Below are 22543 nucleotides of genomic sequence, written 5' to 3' on the forward strand. Positions count from 1 at the left end.
CCGGCGGGTATTGTGCAGCCCTTGCCGACGACGACGTTGCCCGCGAGGATGGACTGCGAGACGGCGGTTCCGTCCCCGATGGTCGTGCCGTTCCAGACGTACGAGTTCTCCAGCGTCACGTTGGCGCCAATCTTGCAGCCGGTGCCGATGATGCTGTTGATGACTCTGCTCCCGGATCCGATGCTCGTGTCGGTCCCAATGACGGAGTTTTGCAGCTTGGCGTCGTGCGCGTGGGAGGCGCCCGTCTCGATCACCACGTTGTTGCTGTGTTTCTTGTAGGCCTGCTTGGGCACGATGTTGTTTTCGGGGATGAAGGGAAACGTCCATCGGCCGAGAATGTCACGGCTGATGGCGTCGTACATCTGCAGGTTGCTTGCCCGCGCGGCATAGCCGTCCTCGAAGATTTCGGCGTAGATCATCTTGCCGTTGAGCTCCCAGTCCTTGAGCACGCCGTGCAAAAAGTTTCTCCTCGGCAGCTCGTAGTCGAAGCTTTCTGACCACAGGGCAAGGACCTCCGGGGTGCAAATGTCGATCTGCGCATCTATCAGGTCGGCTCGCACCTCGAACTCGGTCGACAGCTCGTCGGCAATGGCGGGATCCAGGGAGAGGTAGTGGTCGCTCTGCAGCGGGTTCATCTCGTCGTAGTGGAGGCAGCGCTGCGTCTTGGTGTCCACGACGAACACGGGCGTGATGCCCTTCGTCTTGGTCCTGTGCTCCTCGGTCCCGCCGCTGTGCAGGATCATCGTCATGATGTTGGCGGCGCTCGCCTCTCTTCGTTTCCGGTGCGCGGCCAGGGCGCCGTCCAGGATCAGGTTCGACACCATGTCGCCGTGCACCAGGAGGAAGTCGCCGTCCACCAATGACCGCTTGTCCATGTCGCGCAGGACGTCGCCAACGGACCGCGCATCGGCGACCCGAACAAACTGCAGCACCGAGAACGGGCACGATTTTGACGACGACGCCCATCGAGAGCGCCCGATGTAGTCCTCAACCTGGTCTGTGTGCGCGCCGCAGTAGATGTAGACTTCCTGGACGCCGTTCATGGCCAGGAACTCGAGCGTGTATTCGATCAGAGGGGTGTTTGCCAGCGGCAGAAGACACTGCAGGCCCATGAGACGTCAGCTTGCCATCATGAGATGCTCCAGCAACCTCAAGCTTCCTCCAGCTTCACAAGCATTCACATACTCTCGGCGTCTCTACCGTAAACGGCTTGTATCGGTCCTGGAACGAGTCTGCGAGCACCTGTTATGCGCATCCCCCACGGTTAGCAATCATGACTTCTTCTAACAACCCCGCGACGATAGCTGGTTAGACGCACCACAGCCTGCAGCACATCCTCGCCTTTGCTCTCCGCGCCGGCCTTTGAGGGCTTCTTGCCCTTTGCCGAGCTGGCGCTGTTCTTGCCCTTGTGAGACATTGTGCGGAAAGAGCCAGGCGCAACAAGTGAGGGCGGCGACGAGCGCTTGGGATTTGTAGTGGGAGAGGTTGATTTGCGACAAGCATGTGGTGACTCAACTGAGCAAGGGCTGGAAATTTCTCACCGCGGTGAAGCTCTCGGTGTGGCACCTGAAGGTGGGGGGTTGTGCCGGGATTGGCACATGGAATGCCTCTAACCCCTGTTGGAAGCTTCAAGTCTACCCTGAATGCCTTCATGGGTAAAGCACATGTATATTTTACGACGAATGGCATAGTTTTGCTAAGTAATTATCTACTGAGATTATAGCAATGGTGATAATGTATACACGGCGAGTATCATGTGAGTATCGCTGACGTTGGGACAGCTTCAGAGAGCTGTCATGTGAGGATTGTAATAAGTCAAAAAGGATTCGTGTCAAGTTACCTCGACCAGATGCTAGAAACATGCCTGGATTGAACCAAGACAAAGCCTACAAGGGATCAGAGGGAGTCGAACTTCCCCCTCTACCCCAAGTTTTTGAGTACCCAAACTATCTACTATCACTAGTCATACATATGTTGGCGTTTATACCAAGTAATTCCCGTCAGTTGCGGAAGCAAACATAGTCACATCCTCCACTACACACGTGTGGTCTCAACATCAGCAATATGATGAGCTCGATATGCGTTGCTAAAAAAACGTGGTATATATGGCTTGCATGTAAGGCCGAGAACCGACCCTCTGTTGTTTCACACTCGAAAGTACATGTCAATCTCGCGGCGGCACGGCAGCGTATAGATCAGCATACTATCTCCAACTTTCCCTCCCATGCTTTTCTTTCCTTCTGCAACAGCGGATGTAAAGAATGCCATCAAAGAGACGATAAAGGGGTATTGTCAGGATGCCGTTGGGTAGGGCTCTTCAAATGCACCATCGTAGCAAAGTGTATTTCACCTGTCCCCTCATCGTCCGATACTCGTATATAACGAGTCACAGCCTACGGATAGAGTGAAATGTAAGGCTCTCGAGCTGGGGGAAACCCGCATTGGCATCGGATGTTTGGGCCAGCTTGCTTGTTGAGTGTCCGCTGGTGGCCTGTAACGATCCGCTTGATCCATCTCGCACCGCGTCCTAGAGACAGCAGCGCGAATAGTCATGTGAGAATCCAAGACCTCGATTGATGTTGTGCGGGTATTACTCTAACGACTGAGATGTCCACGTTGAATATCACCTTGTAGAGACCCAGGCTGCCTGTTCTCTGCTAATGATCAGGTTGACGACAATTCTGCTTCTGCCGTCATGACAAGCCCCAGACACCGAGAACATCCTTCTGAACAAGCCGACCCTGCTTCTCAACGCCCTGCTGCAACTGCTTCACCCGTCTCACCACGAGCCCCAACGACAAAGGACCCAGGATCGTGCAAAGCATAATGGCCCAAGTAACGACAAGGAATATCTCCGAGCTCTTGCCCTCCTCGTCGGCGCTTGCTGAAGAAAAGACCTTGTTGCTTTCCGCGATGGACGAGATCAGAAAGCCAATCTCGCCGCGGGCGGTCATTGCGCAGCCCAGGACGACGGCAGGGTAGACTGATCGCGGATTCGTCCCGGCAGGGCTACAATGCGAGTTTGTCGTTTGCGTGGCCGAGTCTCGGCTCAACTGAGGAGGAGGAGGTGGCGGCGAAGCGTCCTGGGAGGTTGGTGAAGAAGACTCTTCATGTTGTGACTGCGGTGTGTGAGCGGGAGTCGGGTTACGAGGCGTTTTAGACTCTTTTTGGTCGTCGCGACCCCAGAAATGAGGCATCTGTATTCTGGGATGCTTGATGACGGCCAATAGTTTGGTAGGAAGAATGCACGTCAATGGTACGCGAAGCAGCCAGACACCGCACAACAATTTGCCGAGCATCATGAGAGCGGTGTATACGACCCCCCTCCACACGATGGAACCGTCGAACATCTCGGTGATTGGTATGGAGAAGCCAATCGATGCCTTGCAAGAATTAACAACTACATATTGCTACTGGGAGAGCGATCACTTACAAAGAAGAATGGCTTTAGTATTCTCTCGAGGGGCTGTGAATAGTATCTGTCGAATACGGCACTTCCAGACGAGTTTATCCTCTGAGATTCTCTAGATGCACTCAGAGAAGCACTGCCACTGCCTGGTTCTTGCTCTGAAGCTGATGCTCCAACCGCTGTTGCCTCTTGAACAGGATGCGGCACCTCTGAATCCCACCAACTGATGGCAGCGCCGGCAATATACGCCGCGAATAGATTAGAAGTACCAGCATATGTCGAGCCAGCAATGGAGCCGATGAGAATAGAGCTGTGGATGACCCAAGGTGTCCCCTTCTTATTGACAAGCTGATTGATAAATCCTTGGGAGTGTCTCATCCGGTAAGAGTTCAACCGGAGCGTAAATGGTCTGGCCGCAAAGACGCATAGCAGAGGAGCGCATACGGCAAAAGCAAAGGACACCAGAAGTGGCCTGACAACAGTAACAGAGCCGATGTGATCGCCGGACGACCCCAAGTTTGAAATGATTTGGACCATGACAAGCCCAACAACGTCATCCATCATGGCGGCACTCGTGAGCACGACGCCGAGCCGGGACTTGACCAGACCAGTTGATCGAAGCACCGTGAAGGTCGTCCCAAGGCTCGTGGAGCATAGTGCGGCCCCGGCAGCAAAAGACTGGAGAGGCGTTGCGCCGCTGAGTTTTTGCAAGACGAAAGAGAGGCCTATGGGCACACTGATGCCGGTGATGGCGACGCATGAGGAGAGCCAGAGATTTGCTCTGAGCGCTGTGAGAGAGGTCGACAGGCCGCCTGGGTACATCACATCAGTTGGTAAATCACCGAGAAATAAAGAAGGACAATCGGACGGGCTCAATGGGGCTTCACCTTCATATACCAACAGCAGCAACCCGAGATATCCCAATTGCACAACAACCTGCTCGACTTCTGCGCTCAGCCACTTGGCCCCGGGCGTCCCCCAGGCTACTCCTACAAAGATCTGTCCGAGGAGCCCGCAATAGAGACTGTGATCGAGTACAAAATTGGCAGCGTTGAGGAGAAGCAGGAAGGATGCCTGGATGAGAATCGTGATGATTCCTGGCTCGCGGTAGGGCAGCGAGGCGGCCATTATGACGCCTTTGTAATGACGATCAATGCATCCATGTGATCAAGCTACAGAGAATCGAGTGGTATGAATGTGTTACCGGGAATAGCTGTGAGACGTCGTCGGATTGACGGTGCATCTGTACTTGATTGGTGTTGAGAGGCGCTGGCATGAGGAAACAAGACTGTGGGGCCCGATTTTAACCTGCATGCAGATTGACCGACAAGCCACACATGGTTATATCATCCAATTCATCCAAAGACGACATGATGGACAGAAAGGAACAGTCTATGGATCAAATGAACAAATCATAACAAATCATTGCAGCAACGACTCCTTCATAGGTTGAAATTGAGGCTGGATCAATAAGCTCACATACGTGCATTGATCTGATCACTCAGTCAGTTATCGTATCACATGTGGTTGCAATGGGCTAGTATCGGCTTTCGCATCGGGTGTCTCATTGCCAAGTCCATGTCCCGTCTCACAGCCGTCAGTAAGGGGGGTAGCGCAGTATGTATGTATGTGTTGGTGTCACGGGGATTTCGTATGTTGAGGTATGCACCGTTGGAGTGCTGTGAGATGTGATTGCTATTCTGCATATGCCGTGCAGGTGGTGGCTTTAGCAGATACCATCATACGTTATCTCGAGCTGAGCTGTAAGTCCTCGACCATCGTGGCGACCTGCGCAGTTAGACACCACTAGACGATGCTTGAAAGAGATGTCAGCGAATGAAAGGAAAGAGTCGAGAGACGAGGAAACAACACACACACTACCCGAATCTTACCTTGACCATCCCTTCACCATCGAGATTCGCAATTTTGATATCTGCTCAGCCACAGTTTGCCACAATTTTTGGGAGCCTAATTCGCTAGCGGTTCGACTTTTACCAACCAGCCAACCTAGCTGCCACTCCCGCAATCATACGATTTCAGACAAACAATGTTCGCCCCGGATCGCTATCAAGGGTCGAGGTCGTAGCTGGCATGGGGTGGCTAGAGACTCACGGGTTTCGCAATTGGAGCCAAGAAAGAGCGTCTTGTTTTGCTGTCTTTGCTTTCTGTTCTGTTGGCCGGGGTTTCGACCCAAAGTGTCAAAGTCCGTCCCGATTGATGAACCGAACTGAGATTGTGCCTCTAATAAGCTCTGGTATCCTCTTGGACCCCTGCTTGCCCATAGTACAAGTAGCCAAGGCAAGAGACCGCGAGAGCGGGTACCGTCCTAAAGGCAACGGGACGATGCAGCTGGAGAATTGAGGGGGATCTCGGTACTCCCCTGACTCGTGAGAACCCAATGGCAGCGATATTGGTCGGCCATCTCGAGAGGCACCCCCAAAACGGTCAAGTTGATATCGCCTCGCCAATTGATGAGCTTTGCTTTGAGCAGATACAACGTTTGAAACAAAGCTTGACAGGGTCCATACCGAGGCTTGGTGACAACAGCCATTGTCTGAGTGATTGGGCGGCAATCCCACTGGGCTGCCAGATTGCCACCCCATCCGCCCCCTTACCTCTTCTTCGACCTCTTCCCTTGTTTCCTCTTTCCTTTACCCGAGCAGAGACTTCAGCGGGCCATCAAGACCATGGTGGAATAAGATGATTGATTGGTGAAGCCCTAAACGCACCGTGCCGTGGCTCCGTACTCCATATGGAATGCTTCGGCCCATGTAAGCAAAGCGGCATACATTCTGTGCTCCTTGCATACTCCCCTGTCGCGTGGACACAGCCACACGCCGCCACGGGTCTGTCCGCTAGGCGATTGAAGCAACGCCTTCCGTGGCTTTCTTCTTATTTCCTCATTCTGCAACCACACCCTGGCCTCGGCGAGTCGACACGGCGTTGAGCGTGGGACAGCGGAGAGCAGCTTGCGGAGGTTTGTCGCCCTACTCGAGTCTAAAAGGACGAAGACGCGAGGCAATGTTTGCTGATAGTGATGAGTATTGGCGTCGGCACTGGCGATCCATGCAAGTGGAAGTGGACAAAATCATCTGCCGGGTCGCCTGGCTAATGGCGGGTTCTTAGACAGTGTTAGTAGTGCCGTAGCGCAAAAGAAGAAATATTCTTACTGCTAGCAGCGTTTTGATGCCGTTAATCCCGGGGCACACGAAATCGCTTGTAAAGTTTTTTTGGACACCGGTCGGATGTATTGCTGATTGACGACGAGCGGGTAATTGGACGGGCGGTTATTAAGGTGAGATACCAAATGGGTTGGGATGCCCCCCGTTCGTGTCCGGATCCCGTCTTGAAGGAGGCTGCATGTACTTCGACTATTGTGGCGTCGGTTCAGCATCCTGCCATTTTGGATTATCATTGAACAAAGAACGTTATGAGTATTCGCCGTAGATACTTGCCGCCCGTTTTGAGCATCATCAAAGCGAAACAAAGAAAAGCAAAAAACGAATCAAAATGAACCAGAGGGGCATCGTCCCTGTACTGTACGGATGTGATATGAGCTGGTGGACCTCGGGCCTTCTTGCTTGTTGCGCACTAACATTTAATTTCGACGGATGCCAGCCAGGCCTTTCGGAATCCGTGCAAGCCGTTCAGGCAGCCTCGTGGTGGCTGGTGGCGCCGAGGCGGCCATACCGCATATGAAAGAGATTGGACGCTGGCAGATGTAGCAAACGGCACCTCGAGTTGTTTGCATCTCCAAACGTGGCTTCTGACGCTGTCGCTGTGTCTTTCTGATTCAGCGAAGGATCCATGCTGCGATCGATGCAAGATATCCCACATATCCCACACATCCCACACACTGTGCGTCCACTTCCCCTCCCCTGCCAGCACATACCACCTCTGAATACGGTATCTACCGCTGGAGGAGGCATGTCCTCGTACGGATTACGGGACGATACGGCGTAAGCTCGGTTTTCCGTTGTGATTCCTTTCCACGGCGAGTGTGGCGGCTATTCTTGTAGTGACTGTGGGCTGGCAAAGAAGATTCGGTGAGCGTGCAGATTGACCAGGGCCGACATGTGTTTTGTATGTACGAACCTTGAAGGCATGACTGCACCAAGTCTGTGGCCTTTTACAGGTGCAGAGCGTGCATGGCATGAATGTTGGGTGGCCTGAAGATGCCGTCCTGGTGGCACATACCTTGAGAGTTCAGTGTTTGAAGGTCCAAACCCCAGATAGAGGGCCGTCGCGTCAGTTGGTTTCGCTGCAAACTGTTACCTGCCCGTGTAATTATTCAGCCTCGCGCCTGCTCTGAATATCAGAATGTTTGAAGCAGGTCCCCTGCTATCAAGCGTCTGATAACCCATCCTGCCTGCCTTTAACCTCTCTCTACCGACCCAAGTACTCGTAACGACCACTAACGCACCTGCCTCACTGGTATCTGACAATACCTGGTACACGGAAGGAGGTAGGTAAGGTAAGAATCCCCTCTCGTACCTACCTCAATCTACGGATACTATAGGTAGGTACCAAGTAGCAAGCTCTTCTCTTCTAAGGCCTCCAACATCTTCAATTCTTTTCTCTCCCATCTTTGCCATCCAATTCTTTCAACCCCGATTTCGAAAAGCGCCGACTCTCTTTGTCCACATCCCACTCCATCAACATGATCCGCCCCGGCTCATTGGAGGAGGCGAATTGTGCAGACGCGAGCCCACATGCCAAACGGCCTTGGCCGTGTGCCTGAGTCTCTGGTCAGCCACTGCTGTGCGAGAAGCAACCCCCAAGCACACAGCAGCCAAAAGCCAAGCTGCGGCAAGGATCCAAGGGCAAGCACCCAGCACGACTCCAGCGAAAATTCTCCATCGACAGCACTACGGCCTGGGACTAGTACCGCATAGAGCTACTGCCCATGGGCCTAAAAGACGCTCCTCGGGGTGTGCCGATTCACCACTCACTTCTCGATCCGCTGTCGCATCTGCCCCATGCAGCCCTCAATGGCGGCACCACCCCCCTCCCCAACGCGCCAGAAACCGCCTCCAGCACCGAGAGCAAAAGAGAAAAAATCAAAGAGCCCCCAAAATCCAACCACGGCACCCCCAAAGCACGGAGCCACAGCAGGGGACAAGGGCGAGCCACAGCGTTGCGAGACGAGCACAGCACAGGGGCTCCACGCCTAAGACGGTCCAGAACATCAGGCCTGGCTCTGCTAGGGGAGAGACCGACCAGATCGGAAGCTTGGCCCCGCCGACAGTTGCGTCTCTAATTAATATACACCCGGCCTCCATCACCAGCCGACGGGCCTCGAGGCAACGTACCTTACTCTTGCTCGCCCGTTTGATCATACTTTTTCTTCTCTTCTTCTCTTCTTGGTCCCTCCTTTCCCCCCCCGTTTGACCACCCCCGTCGCTCTTTCTCGTCGTTCAGTCCCGCGCGCCGCAAACCCGACGAGGCGACGACGACACAATTACTACTGCCACATTGGCGGCCCGGGGTTTGAGAAGTGCAGAGGTTTCAAGGGCGCCTTTGTGTCACCGGCGTTGTGCTTACAGCGGCCAAGAACTCTCCGAACTGGTGAATGCGGATCGCGGCAACAATCAGCTCCCGCTCCTCCGGTTTTGCTGAGCTTCGACAATCCTATCCGCCTTTTTCACTCGGAAACGTCCTATGCGGCTTATTGCAGTGCCCTCTTCACCAATAGCTTAACCGCCTCTACCTTGCGACCTACGTAAAGAGGCAGACGGGACGGGGGCCACATCTGGAATTTGAGTGAAAAAAAAGTCGAGAGACCAAAGGACTATACCGGATCGAATTTCAAAAGCGCATCTCAGGATTTTCGAAAGCGCATCTCAGGTTTCGATTTCTACTAAGCGTCTCCAGTCACAGAGGCGCCTCAGATCGCCACAGACATGTTTCGTTCTAGGTGAGGCGGCTTTTCCTATCTGTCCTGTGGCGCCCCATCGCGAGCAGATCATCTCCATTCAGCCTTACCATCAGTGCCATTCCCCGAAACCACGAACCAGCTTCTTGTTATCGCTTCAGCAGCTTGGTAGATGGGGTTGTTGATGAGTGGATATGGCCTGATGATGATGGAGATTGCGCTGCTTCGACTCCATACATCCCCCGCCACAATCTGCTAACCCTCAGTTTACTAATGCTACATGTCATCTGTAGAACAAGCGCACGGAAGCCCGACGATGAGCTGCTGGCAGATTTCAGACAGCAGTTCCCAGAGGTCTCGACCGGAGTCACGGAGCCCAACGCTCCAGCTGTCTCTCAGACAACAACCGCCGTCTTCCAGCCTGTCATCAATGCACCGGTTCACGAGAGGTAGGTTGCGTTTCCTCTTCATCAAAAGACCGTCGCCTCAAGGCGGAGCTCTTGGTCTTTCCGGGCATGTATTTGCCTCATCCTTTCCTTTTGCTCAAATTGCCGGATCTCTCTTTTGCGCGCTCACCCGACCCAGCTCTCTCGGTTACTGATTCAGAACAATGGCAGAGTACATATCGAAAATGAGGCCTTTCGAGACATGGACCCAACGCCTCGGGCTGTCAATGACCCTTGGCGATTTACACCCTCACTCCTGGACGCTAATGCCTTTTCTTTCAACCCCCTTACACCAGGCGTTACCGGTGCTCAAGCAGGTTACTATCCTCCTACTCCCGGAGGATCGGGCACCTTGCTTCCGCCTCAAGCGGTAGAGATGCATCACCCTCCCGCCATGGCGATGACCACCGGCTTAGAGACACCTTTGTCGGTACCAACGACACTCGACATTATCCAACCAAGCGTTGAAGTTCCCAACATGGCGGGCTTCCCTGGGACTGCGATGGAAACTCTCCCGATCGCCACTTACGATCCTTTCGCCCAGGCACCGCCACCGCAAGGAGCATACGTGCCCACCGAGTTCTTACACCACGATACGGGTTACGAGACGATGGACCATGATGGATCTCCGATGGATTCAGACCCGTCAGAAGAGCGAATGCCAACGATTGCCTCTGCACTACATCCGCAGCAGCTCATCGGAGCCCATATGATCCACCCCTCTGCTGAGAAATTTCGATTTCACGCAACGCTGAACGCCCCAACAGCTATGGTAAAGCACGCCGCTGAGATCCCCGTGACTTACTTAAACAAGGGACAAGCCTACACTTTATCCATCATGGACACCGGCGTTACGCTTCCTCTCAGCCCGGGAACCAAATATAGGACTTACGTGCGCATATCCTTCGAAGACGAGCAACAGCGACAGAAACCGGGCGTTTGCTGGAGTTTATGGAAAGAAGGTAGAGGGACAAACGAGGCTCATCAAAGAGGTGGACGTTTACAAGCGGTTGAGTACGTCGAAGCTGGACAGCCTGCTGAAGGTGACGACAAGAGAACGCGGGTAGAGTTGGAGTCGTCATCCTTCGATGGGTTTTCCGTCATATGGACGCCGGGTGCAAATGGTGCCGCCGAGGCCAACATCCCTGTCCGCTTCAACTTTCTTTCCACCGATTTCAGCCACTCGAAGGGTGTCAAGGGTATTCCTGTACGACTTTGTGCCAAGACCGGCGTCTTTTCCTCAGACCAGCTACCATCGCCACCGGACGCAGCCCCCGAGACATGCTACTGCAAAGTCAAACTCTTCAGAGACCACGGGGCTGAGCGAAAGCTCTCCAACGACGTTGCCCACGTGAAGAAGTCGATCGACAAGCTCAAGCAGCAGATTGCGCAAGCCGAGAGCGGGCTCAAGGATTTTAAACGAAAAAGGTCGAGTGGAATCAGCAAGGCGGTGCTGCCCGGCAAGCAAAAACACAAGAGAACTTGGTCAATGTCCTCGACGAGCTCGGCTGGTGGTACGGCTCCCCGCATGACGTTGGAAGAAGATTTACACTACAAGCTGCAGACACTTCAAGATATGTTCACGAGCACAAGGCCAGTGAGCGTCTTGTATCTGCGGGGCGAGGAACTCGACGATCCCGATCTACATCCCGTATCACTCCAGGGCGACTCAATGGCAGGCAAGGGGGACTTTTTGCGCGAAGGCAGCAACTGGCCAGCGCGGAGCACACACAGCTCCATTGCCGGCTCCTTGGTGTCTCCCTCTCCAAGCTCACTCTCTCTAGCATCTCAAGCATCTGCGATCGGGCCCGGGCTGCACTGGCAGAACTTCGACTCGACCACCGTCAAGAGGGTGGAAAATCCTACCACGATCAGCAAGACGGAAGACGACGGGACCGTGACCGGCTGGATCGAGGCTCTGGGTGTCGACCCAACCTATCGACCTCCGCCTGAGCGACCCACGAAACCGGTCGCATGCTTCTACGTTGCTTATAGCGCAAAGGTCGAGGCTGGAAAGAAGGAATACTACAGGGCCATCTACCTTTCTTCACGCACGCTCCGGGAACTCAACGGCCGGATTGCCGCCAAGTGGGGACTCGACGCTTCCCGCATCGTCCGGACTATCCATGTGACCAAGACCGGTATCGAGGTCGAGATGGACGACGATGTTGTTCAGGAGCTAAGGGAAGGCCAGGACATGCAGCTGGAGATTGATGACGTGATGGAGCAACAAACGATTATCAAACGAGATTGGGAGATGTCGATCGACGATGCACCCGAGCCTCCCCCAGCAGTCTCGGCAGGTCTGGCTCTTCGGCTCATCTTCTAAACGGCCATCTCGAACATACTGTGGCTGCATGGTGCGTATTCTGATATTCTTGTTGTTCATCTTCTCTTCCAGGAACACAGTAATTCGAGCGAGGCGGGCATGAGAGAGACATAATGTGCTGGCGTTGAAAGGTGTTGATGATAATTTCAAAGATACCAAAGGCGCTTTGGATTTATCATGAGGCGATTGCATATCTGTACGGCCGAGGAGCCGTGGGACGACCACAGCGGCGTCCGCTCACATTCTGCTGGACGAGATTGGGTTTCATGAAGTGTGGTCGCTTTGCATTCGAATACCCCCCTGCGGACCACTCCCATTTCGCCAACCGCTCTTTTCCTTTCACTTCTTCTCCTCTTTCTTCTTCTTTTTTTCAACTACGTCTTTTTTCCTTTGTTTTCTTCGTACGTTGGATTGGATCTGGCTGTACACGCATTGGGCTGGATATCATATGAGTAATTTGACCCCGTTTTGGGGTAGCAGCTCTTGGACTGGGTATTATACATAACGGATAGGAGGACACGGAGGACTGTTGGTACACGATATACACGCATGGAAAGGGGGAGGCTTTGAGCGGTGATGGGCTCTCTGCCAGAAAACGATTCATTTAATGGGAACACGAACAAAATGCATCACAATTTTTTGCTGTCCCGTACCTCTAGATTGCCATACTTTGCTAAGCCCTTGAAATGTTGGGCATGGATGGAGCAAGAAGAATCCCTCCGTGCTGGTACTGTACTAGTCCAGCATGGTACGGGTTGTCGAAGGCTGCTAGGATCTTGTCTCCATTCAACGAGGAGAAGAATAAAGGGGAGGCATATGAGATTCGTTCACTGGGCTTGCTCCGTATTGTTATTGCTCTATCTATGTACCTGCTTTTAGAGCCAAGCTTGGTCGAACTTGCAGCACTGCCTACTAGTTTGAATCTGCATTGAGACCAACCTTTCGGTCACGGGTCACAATATCATATCGTGAGACGCATAAAGAGGCAACCTGCTCTCTCATATTGACAAGGTCATCTCCTGAGGATTTCTGTGCAAAAGAAGTAATAAGAGCGCTTTAAAATTGCAAAAGGACAGCTGTAGTCTGAAGCTCACGTACCCACCGATGATCCTTTACTTGTACGGCATGGAGAGCCATGTGTATCGCCGATGCTAAATTTGGCTATACGCAAGGGGGGAGGATGATGCCACCACCAAGCACGACGCAGAACCAAATCTGCGAAGAACAGGCGGTATGGTCGCACTTGATGCACTGCGTTTTCAAATGCCATTCTGAAACGGCTCAGGGCCGGATGATCGCACGTCGTCGACCAAGAGGCCACTCGCCACTTGTGGCTTTGCTCACAAGCTTGTGGTTTCGGTGTGGTTGTTACGGGTAGTATTAGGACTGCCCAAGCGAACTGGCGAATCAGCTGCGCATGTCCCTCCTCTTCACCGTTGGGTCAAGCCAGCTCCAGAAGAGAAAATGGCGCACGACAAACGGCCAACAGACAAAGCAGATGGACCAGAGGGATGCGGAAGTGGATTCGTCGACTGCTTTTCGCACCTCTGGCTCGGGGCCCCTTCTCGGCTGATGTGGGCGCACACCGTGTCGCTGGTGGGAAACATGCGCGATGCCATGCATTAGCCCGCACGCGAGGGGGGCGATCGTCTCTCTGCTGCTGCGGACAGCAATCGGCAAAAGACACCTGTGATCTGGGTTTTCCTTTTTGTTCCCTCTGTCTTATGGTCGGGTCCCTTCTGGTGGGCCAGAGGACAGGTGTTGTGTGTCGTGCCCAATGCCCGAAGAGAGCCTGACACTCCATCCCGGGGCTCCGTGGCTTACCTCGTGCTGATCGGCAGGGAGAAGTTCTATCCTTTCGGTCGTGGCGAGTGAGTTGCGCGTCTGAAATCGCTTGAACGTGGCTGGTGTGCGGAGTACCTCGCACGGGCGTGTCGATAGTGCAGTAATACCTAGTACTACTGCAAGCGAATGAGAGAACTCACCTCCAGTTCATGGTGCATTGGTGTGGCTCACCGGATATTCAGCCCGAAGTAAGACAGTTCGACCGGGGTTGGTCGAATGGGGGTTGGAATTTAGCGATAACCCGACAAGGCAAGCAGCGCTGTAGCCAAGCGTCCAAGACCGAAGCAGTAGCAGTGCCGCATCTTTCATTTCATTTCACTCATGCTTCCTTGTCCTGGGCTGCGGTCTTCTTGACCTTTGCATCGTACACCGAACTGGAATTGCTGCAATTGGCCTCAATGCAATGCAGCAAGGGTGCCGTAATGGGCAGAGAGACAAATGCGACTAACCTCCTTGTTATATGACTGCATGGCACTGTAGTATTAGACGTTTGGGGCAGGCTAGTCCAGCTGCACGCCAAAGGAGATGCCGGTCCATCCTGGCGGTAAGCTTCGCGAGACCTCCTTACACAGTCGACGATTCGCTCAGCTGTGCTGCTGCCACGGCCTTGGACAAAAAGCAAGCAGTCAGTAAAGGGTGGAAGAATCGCTTCGTGCATTCCGCAAACGGGAATTTCGTTCGTTTTCTTTCGCAACGGTGTATAAGAAGTTGTACTTGCACACAGCTTCCTAGAAAACTTAACTTGCCTGGGGAACAGAAGTCAAGGGGGTGCCAGACATGATAACAAATGGCGATCATATCCAGCTAGTAATATCTAGGATGATTGAGCACGTCAAGATGCTGGTACAGAGAAGATGGTAGGGCGATCTCGATTCCTGTAAATCAGCTGAGCGACGTGAAAAGCTCTAGACCTGGATCATGTTAGACAACAGCGAGGCTCCGAGTTAAGGATACAAAACAACAGAGCTTAGCAATTTTATTGCAGACTACAGTGATAATTGAAGTGAGAATCTCGCAATATGTCCGTAAGAATGCAACGCACTGAAGAACTGAGACGTTCTCTTACCAATGCCACAGACTCCTGATGCTGTAGGGGTCGCACGTATGCCTAGCATGTTGTTTTCTAAGCTGAGACTGTGGAAGACTTCCTGGGCACGAGGTAAAAGTTACATGTGATCGTGCTGATTGTGGCTGATGCACCGTCTCATCTGATGAATCCTCCCGAGACTGGATGTCCCGGAATGCCGATCTCTGGCAGATCCACGACGGAGACTAACGCCGGCGATACCGTCCGGCTGGTATACCGTCAGCTTGGCATCGAAATGTTTTGGCAAACCGCGTTGCTCGACTCCAGGAACATGCCCAAAGGGGTATCTACCAATACCAGAGGACGTATTCAACGGTGAAGCCTGCACCACGTTCAGGTACCAGTTCTCCCGCATAATATCATCTTCTTGAATCACCTGTGTTACGTTCGATGGTCGATTGGTTCTGGAGGCCTACGAGGAAGCTCGAATTGAAGATGGGCGGCCTCCCGGACCCCAATTCCAGGCCATGGGACGTTGATGGCCAAAGTTGATGGCTGTCAAGGAAATTCCCATCTTTCCGTCCAGCGAAACTCGGGCTCGAACTTTCTTCTCGGGGTCAATGTCGATCCTTTCGACTTCCGCGTTAGTTTGCCACCACCGAGCCCCAGCCAGTGGCTCAAGCCGTCTGGCGACATTTGCTGTGGCCACGCCCTGCAGTCTCTTGTCCTTTTATCCCGCAAACCAATAGAAACGGGTAGCCTTGACAGTTTTGGGAAAAGGCCTGGTGTTGTCACACTAGTTGTGTGTGGCTGGTGGGCTCTGAGTCGAGGGATGAAGCTGAGGAGAGCATTGTCAATTCGCCCCTTGGATTCAAGCGCGGACACGTGTTTGGGAGTAAGGTAGGTCTCCAAGGCTTCATTGAATGGCGAATGTGATGCAACTGTCGAATCATGTCCATATCAAGCACTCCAGAGGAGGCACATTCGCGATAAAGGAAGCAGCCACAGCTGGGCGGTTCTTGCAGTATTTCAGTAGCCATGTTTCGAGTACGGTGTATCGACATAACAGGACGTGGGAGCCAGGAGTCGCAGCATGGCCATTGAGCATGCAGTTGTCTTTCGCTTCGGCATTCGAATCGCATATGCAAATTTCAAAGTCAGCTACACTTGCCAGCCTCAGGAGATACTCGAAATGCGAAACTCAGCGTGCGTGGATTATGCAAACACATCGTAGTCAATCAATAGGAAGAGCGCTGCTTTGAGGATAGCGAATCGTGGCCTGGATATGTTCCGCAGAGCAAAACTTGTTTGTTTGATTGAAATATCAAAGAGCCGTTGCCATTTGGTATGTTGAAAAGGAAGAGACTGATTGAGGTTTTCAAAGTGGAAAGAGGGAGAAAAACAATGGAGTGGCTACACGTGACTGTAGAGACTCATGCAGAAAGAACGTTCGTTCATGACGTTATTCGCCAGGTGCCTTCCTTATGGGTTAGCTGCTACCTAGTACTTGTCCTTGGAAGGAGCTCCTGTCAATGCAAAATCAACTCGGCAGTCAGGCACTACCCAACAGATGACGCCTTATTCAATCTTTGTCATTCAAGGTATGTAAATACTACCTGGTATGTAGGCAGTTATCAATCTACTCGAATCCCTCAAAAGATGCACGAGACTCATAAATATAAGATAGTTGGAAGAAACTTGATTGAGTGAACCGGAATCTGGGCTGCTCAGAGTTGATTTCCGACTTCTGGTAGACCGGGTTGATGCTCTCGAGTGGGAGGAATACCAAGTTTGATTTAGTATACTTGCTTTGTGTTTCTCTACGTTGAATCCACTGTCCAACAAAATCTAATCCTTGCTACAGCTTGTCGAACAATCATGTGCTGCTTTCAACAAATAGCTGGGAAGCACAACAAAAGAGTATTCGCCCCCCCTAAACGGTTCCCTTTGTCAAGGTCGCCAAAGTACGCTTATTTTCCCCGAATGCCGTTAGATTTTTTGACCTAAATCTTAATATTGATTTTCTAGTATAGAACGATATCATATCAAGTCATCTTTAACACGCCACAGGCACCTGCCTCTCTGGAACAGCTTGGTCCATCTACATCTCTTTCCCTCATTCTCATCAACCACAGAAGCGTCTCGTCCTGATAAACTCGTTCATTGATGAGCTCACCAATTAGCTTCTCGTGATAACATTCTGGCTTCATCTCATTGCCCATAGGCAATTGAGCATAAAATTCTCGCCACAGCAGCCACACCTTTCATATTTCCATTGCGTTCAGGCAACTTACATACCTCAAGGATTCTTGACCCCGGCTATTTCCTCTTCCATATCATGCCTCCTCTGAAAAAACAACATACATCTTGGTCAAAATTTGATGACTGTGGAGGAATACTGAAAGAAGAATGGCAGATTGGGAATCTAATCGAGTTTCGACTTCAGCCTCGATGCGCCTCCAGCGGCTAGTGCCCAATGACAATCAAGATGTGCAAGCCCCCTCGACTTCATCTGGGAGGAATGGGGAGGATTTGAAAATCCCATTTTTCAAATTGTCTATTGCATCATGGAATGTGGTTGTGTCTCATTGGGATATAAATTCTATCAGTGATTTTTCGGGAAGTTCATTGGCCTCTCGAGCTTGACCGTTGAATCGGGATAGGCAGCATCACCACAACAGGCTTCAGGCACTTCCTCAGTCCTGACGTCTGCTGTCTTTCACTGAACCTCCAGAACAACATCAGCTCATCATCTAGAGAGGGGAAAGGAGTAAGGAGCTATGCTCAATCTCCCACAAACGACTCCAGAATGCCTCTTCGTCGGCGAAGGCAGATCAGATCTCGTCGGCATCGGTGTAAGTCAAACCAATCCCCTCCTCAATCACAAACACGAACACCATAGCATCATCAACCTTAGTAACCTATGTCCAGATCATCGTCGGCTTCGTCGGTCAGGCCACGATATCCCTCTGCCTCGCCCTCTGGGCCTTCTTCTTCTCCACAAGCGGCTTCCTCGACGGCCACCACCACCCGGACAGCGTCGAGTTCGAGATTGAGCAGAAGCGCCTCGAGTGTGTGTCCGACATCCTCATGGTCGGCAACGACATCCAGATGGTCATTGGCACCTCGTACATGATCTCGGTGTTTTCCTCCGCGGGCACCATCTCCACGTACCACTTGCATCTGGCGTTTGACATTGTCAGCTTCGTTGGGTTAGTAGACTCTCCCCCCTTGACTCTCTCTCTCTCAGCATCCTCATCATCCTCATTATCCCCATCTCATCATCACCCATCGCTAACAAACTCCCCTCAAAGCGTCTCCAGCGCCGCCGCCCTCGTCTGCTGGACCTACTGCACCCTCCGCCTCCACCAAACCTCCTCCTCCTCCCCCGACTACGCATCCCACCTCCTCTCCCGCCACATCCCCTGCCTCCGCTCCGTCCACTTCACTCCCCGCCACCGCGGCACCTACCTCTTCGCAGCCCTCTACCTCGTCCTCACCATCCTCCTCGGCCTCAGCCTCGACGCCTGGAACCCCGACGCCCAACCCGGCCGCTGCTACCTCGCCCACCTCGTCACCCACCCGCAGGCCAGCCACCCGGCCGCCGACAAGGTCTACGTCGCCTTCACCGCGGCCTGGATGCTCCTCGTCATGCTCGCCGCGGCCCTGTCGAGCGCGCGGTGGCGCCATTCCATCCTCGCGCTCGCCTTCTTGCAGTTCCCCGTGCATCTGTACATGGCGCTGGCCCTGAGGGCTGCGAACCAGGGGCATCTCGAGGGCGACGATGCGCGTGAGAATAGGTGGGATTTCGGCCAGACGACTGCTGTTGTGCTGCTTGCCATGGCGGCGAGGGAGCTCTTTGACAAGGGCACCGAGTTTTACTTCTTCGAGCGTGAGTTGCGGAAGAGGGGGGCCTTGCTGCCCAGTAACAGCAATAACAGCAATGGCAGCAGTAGCAAGAGGATGAAGAAGAGCAGAGATGGACGGAATAATGGGGACTATTGCCATAGCCGGGAGCTTAGGGGGGTATCCGGCGTGGGGGCGTAGAGAATGTAATTTTATCTCACCTCGTCGTCATACGGTCCGTTGAGGCTCCTTGGCCAAGATAGCCTTCGTATGAACCCTCATACTACCACATTATACATCACTCACAGGCCTCAAGTCTCAAGTTCCAAAGGTAGTTTCGCATTATGCATCAAGGTAGCGTCAACAAACAGCTGCTCTCCCTCCCCCTTCCCAGCAGACAACTTTGTGAGCCCACCCGCAGTCTAATCTCCAGAGCAGCATCGAATCCCGAGGACCACCCACGGCCGGGCGTGGACTCGATGCTCGCAACTCACCTACCGACATAAACGTTTCTACCTCGGCATCCCCCGCGGTCCGAGAGTCGGATGGATACAAGCTCATCGCTTTTCTTGTCCAAGAAACGATGTGCTGCAAGTGGTGTACAAAACCAAATCGCTACCACCCATCTCCCCTCCTTTCACGTTTTTACCTGACCAGCCCAGTAATAGCCTTCGTCCAAAGTGGTTCGTACCTTGAAAGCCACTACTAAAGAATGCCGGCCTATGGGACGCCTGTTTCCACAGAGTGGAATAACGAAAAAAAGACCAAACAAACAAGCAATTATCACTTCATCCCTTCTTCAATTCGTCAACACCCCCCGTATGCTCTCATCAAATGCGCCCAGTTACGGGTCACAGGGAGGAGCTTTTTACGACTCGCCACCAAGAGACTCCAGCTCCTTAAGCACAGATGCCTTGGTGTGAATCTTCTTCAGCTGAGTGTCCTCCAACTTTTCACCTCCAGCAAGGCGCATCTCCAGATCCTCAATAGCCCTGACCTTCTTCTGCAGACTGCGAATCTTCTTAGCGTTTGGGTTCTGCGACGCTGGCTCAGTTGGGGCATTAGGAGGAGGACCGGACTGCTGCTGCTGCTGCTGTTGATGCTGTCCGTTCTGGCCTCCGTTCTGGCCACGGACGCCTTGCTGAGTGTTGCTTCGGCTGCGGTCCATGTTGTTACGGGACCGGCTCCGGAAGTTGCGGCCGTTCTGGTTGCCGCCGGCCACTCCGCGCCTCTCGGGGCTGCGACCCTCGTGGCCCGAGCCGCCGCCGTATTCCTGCGGCGGCGGCGCAAGGCTGGCCCCTCCGTTAGGCTCAGGCTCCAGCTTGCCATCGGGGTGGTTGCTCTTCTTGCTGCGCTTCTTCTTGTTCTTCTTGGCACCGCCGTCTTCGTTGGCGGGCTCCGCGCCAGGCACAGTCCGGACGGTCGGGATGTTCTCGGCCAGCTCAGCGCCGGGGACGGCGCGTCGGGACCTGCCAAAGCCGTTGGCACTCACGTTCTGGGTGCCGTTGCTGACGACGTGAGCGGCGCCGCCCTCATCCTCGCGCTTGAAGTGAAGCGGCGTGGCCAATCCACGAGCGCCAGGGGGCCGGTAGGCTCCGGCAGGTTTGCTGGGCGCCTTGACGGTGCTGAGGAAGGCCGCGGCGGATTCGTGCGGTGTCGGAACAGGGCTGAGCGGATCTCCGGCCTCGAGGGTAGCTGCGTCCGCGGGTCGCCAGAGAACGTTGTACAGCTCGACCATATCTTCGTTGTACATGAGTCCGCCGGTGACGTGCCACAGCTTGACGCCGTTGTCGACGCGCAGTCGTGGGGAGGTCGTGGCCGTCATGATGTAACGGCTGTCGGGGCTCCATTCGCACACGCTCGGGTTGCCGCTCTCGATGGTGCAAACCTTTCGGTTGTCCTTTTCGAGGTCGTACACGTCGATCTGGCCGGCAAGGTTGCCGAAGCCGGCAACGAGGACGAAGCGGCCGGTGGGCGAGAAGGAGATGGTGTTGCGCGGTCCGAGGGGGAACGAGTGCACCGCAACACCGCGGTCGTTGAAAATGGTCGTCTTCGCTGGCATATAACCATAGACGACACCAAACTGTCGGGACGAAGGCGACCACGAGACGTCGTGGATCGGGCCCTCCTTGTCCAGAGTCACGCGAGCATCCAGAGTGCCGTTTGTGCTCAGCAGATATAGAGTCGTCTCTCCGTAGTAGCTCTTGCCGGAGCGGTCCACGTCGGTCTGGGCCAGAACCAGGAGGCTGGATCCCCGCTTGTTCCACTTGAGCTGGACCTTGTCGCCCTTGAAAAAGGTCTTTTGCGAGATTGGGTTCTGAAACTCGGGCACCTTGTAGACTTTGACGGCGGCGGGTGCTCCCTAAAATGGTCCATCGTTAGCAAGCAAGAGCGAGAAGCAGAAAGAGCAGAAAGTGATGCTTACCTTGCGCTCTGGGATAAAGACAGCCACTGCGTGGTCCTGGCCTGGAGCCAGGGCAAAGTTGGTGGCTCCCTCAACGCGCAGCTTGTTCCACACGGTGACGAGGTCGTGGCTCTGGAAGAATTGCACCTCGTTGGTGACGAGGCGGGCGCAGTAGGCCTCGTCGGCGGTGTACTGCAGATTCCAGCCGCCCTGCTGCTTCTGGACGAACTGGCCGACAGGCACCTTGGCGGCAGCGTCGACGCCGTCCTCAACGGTGCGCCACACCTTGAGGTTCTTGGTAGCGTCGCCGGCCTCGTCCTTGGCCGGCCGCTCCCAGGTGATGACAAAGGTGCCCAGGGGCGAGAAGCCGAGCTCGTAGACGTTGGCAATGGGCAGGCTCAGGATGAGCTGGCCGCTGGAGGTGTCGACGACATTGAGGGCCTCGGGGGTTGCCCAGCCAAAGAAGCGGCCACACGGCGAGTACGCACAGCACCGCAGGTTTCCCTCGGGCTTGGTGAACCCAGAAAGGGGCTCGTAGACCGGAGCGGCGTTAAAGACGCCAATGGTCTTCTGGGTCCGGTAGGCGAACTGCAAAGGGGATGCCATGGCTAGTCAAAGTCACAGAAATCCCGGTGGAGAAAAGAGAGGATGGGGTGGATGGCCTTTGCAGTAGGTCTGGGTGATGCCGGTCGTTGCAAAAATCAACGTCCTTGTCTTGGCTTCCTTGTTGTTTCTGACCGATCAATTGAACCGTTCTTCTTCTTCCTTCTGCGGGCGATTGCGCAGACGAACCAAAAAAGGGCTTGGTTTTCGTTGATGAATGATGGGAACTCTCCGCACTGCAGAAAAATCCTGATAGGATGATGCAGACAGCTGGTGTCAGAGCACGAAAAACAGCGGGAGCTGATGAAGGATTCAACCTGCGCCCGTCGGTTCGACAATCAAGGCAATCGTGCAGCGGAGCGAGCAGCAGAAAGGCCAAGCGTCGGCTCTATTCTTTTCTATGCTTTCTCTCTTCTGTTTTCCGATGTTGGTCGGCGGGCCAGGGTTTGATGCCCGATGGTCGCTTGTTCGTGATGCGTCACTGCCGCGAGGTCGATCGACGAGCTTTCGGCGGGCACAAGGCGGAACCGGGTCCTCAACGAAGAAGACGGGGGAGAAGAGAAGAGAAGAAGAAAAGGCACTCGACGCGCTGCAGAAAACAGAGTCGGAAGCACAGGAGCGAGACGGGGAGAAGAGAAGAAGATTGCAAGCGCCCAAGGCGAGGGAGAGCAGTTGGCTGGCGACGGCGGTGCCGTGTTGCTTGTGGGCTGGAGAGGAACGAGGAGAGAAAGGAACGAAAAAAAAAAAAGTGTGGGCGTT

The 22543-nt window shown here is 53.8% G+C and overlaps 5 protein-coding genes across 5 annotated transcripts in view; 2 read left to right on the plus strand and 3 right to left on the minus strand.

The window, feature by feature from the left end:
- The window catches only part of BBK36DRAFT_23627 (nucleotide-diphospho-sugar transferase), a gene marked incomplete at both ends in the record, with an annotated part of 2460 nt that extends 1043 nt beyond the window's left edge, over positions 1–1417 (minus strand). Inside the window, 3 exons of the mRNA XM_024897965.1 lie at positions 30–1100; positions 1186–1242; positions 1319–1417. Of these exons, the coding sequence (XP_024745745.1) occupies positions 30–1100; positions 1186–1242; positions 1319–1417 (1227 nt within the window). The remainder of the gene's footprint in view (positions 1–29; positions 1101–1185; positions 1243–1318) is intronic.
- Positions 1418–2693: 1276 nt separating this feature from the next.
- Positions 2694–4537, minus strand: BBK36DRAFT_1185318 (Sodium/hydrogen exchanger; the record flags this gene model as incomplete). The annotated part of the gene is made up of 4 exons (XM_024896437.1): positions 2694–3048; positions 3121–3383; positions 3434–4221; positions 4297–4537. The coding sequence occupies 4 exons, from the start codon at positions 4535–4537 to the stop codon at positions 2694–2696; spliced, it is 1647 nt and encodes a 548-aa protein (XP_024745746.1).
- Positions 4538–9557: 5020 nt separating this feature from the next.
- On the plus strand, positions 9558–12059 carry BBK36DRAFT_1129378 (hypothetical protein; the record flags this gene model as incomplete). The annotated part of the gene is made up of 2 exons (XM_024891731.1): positions 9558–9733; positions 9902–12059. 2 exons carry the CDS (start codon positions 9558–9560, stop codon positions 12057–12059), a joined length of 2334 nt encoding a protein of 777 aa, XP_024745747.1.
- A 5652-nt stretch (positions 12060–17711) lies between these two features.
- On the plus strand, positions 17712–18978 carry BBK36DRAFT_1163109 (hypothetical protein; the record flags this gene model as incomplete). The annotated part of the gene is made up of 3 exons (XM_024894497.1): positions 17712–17786; positions 17863–18143; positions 18246–18978. 3 exons carry the CDS (start codon positions 17712–17714, stop codon positions 18976–18978), a joined length of 1089 nt encoding a protein of 362 aa, XP_024745748.1.
- A 667-nt stretch (positions 18979–19645) lies between these two features.
- Positions 19646–21787, minus strand: BBK36DRAFT_61095 (translation initiation factor eIF-2A; the record flags this gene model as incomplete). The annotated part of the gene is made up of 3 exons (XM_024898352.1): positions 19646–19870; positions 19913–21139; positions 21203–21787. 3 exons carry the CDS (start codon positions 21785–21787, stop codon positions 19646–19648), a joined length of 2037 nt encoding a protein of 678 aa, XP_024745749.1.
- Positions 21788–22543: the final 756 nt, after the last annotated feature.

This window comes from Trichoderma citrinoviride, assembly GCF_003025115.1.
Source record: "Trichoderma citrinoviride strain TUCIM 6016 unplaced genomic scaffold BBK36scaffold_17, whole genome shotgun sequence".
NCBI classification, from domain to species: domain Eukaryota; kingdom Fungi; phylum Ascomycota; class Sordariomycetes; order Hypocreales; family Hypocreaceae; genus Trichoderma; species Trichoderma citrinoviride.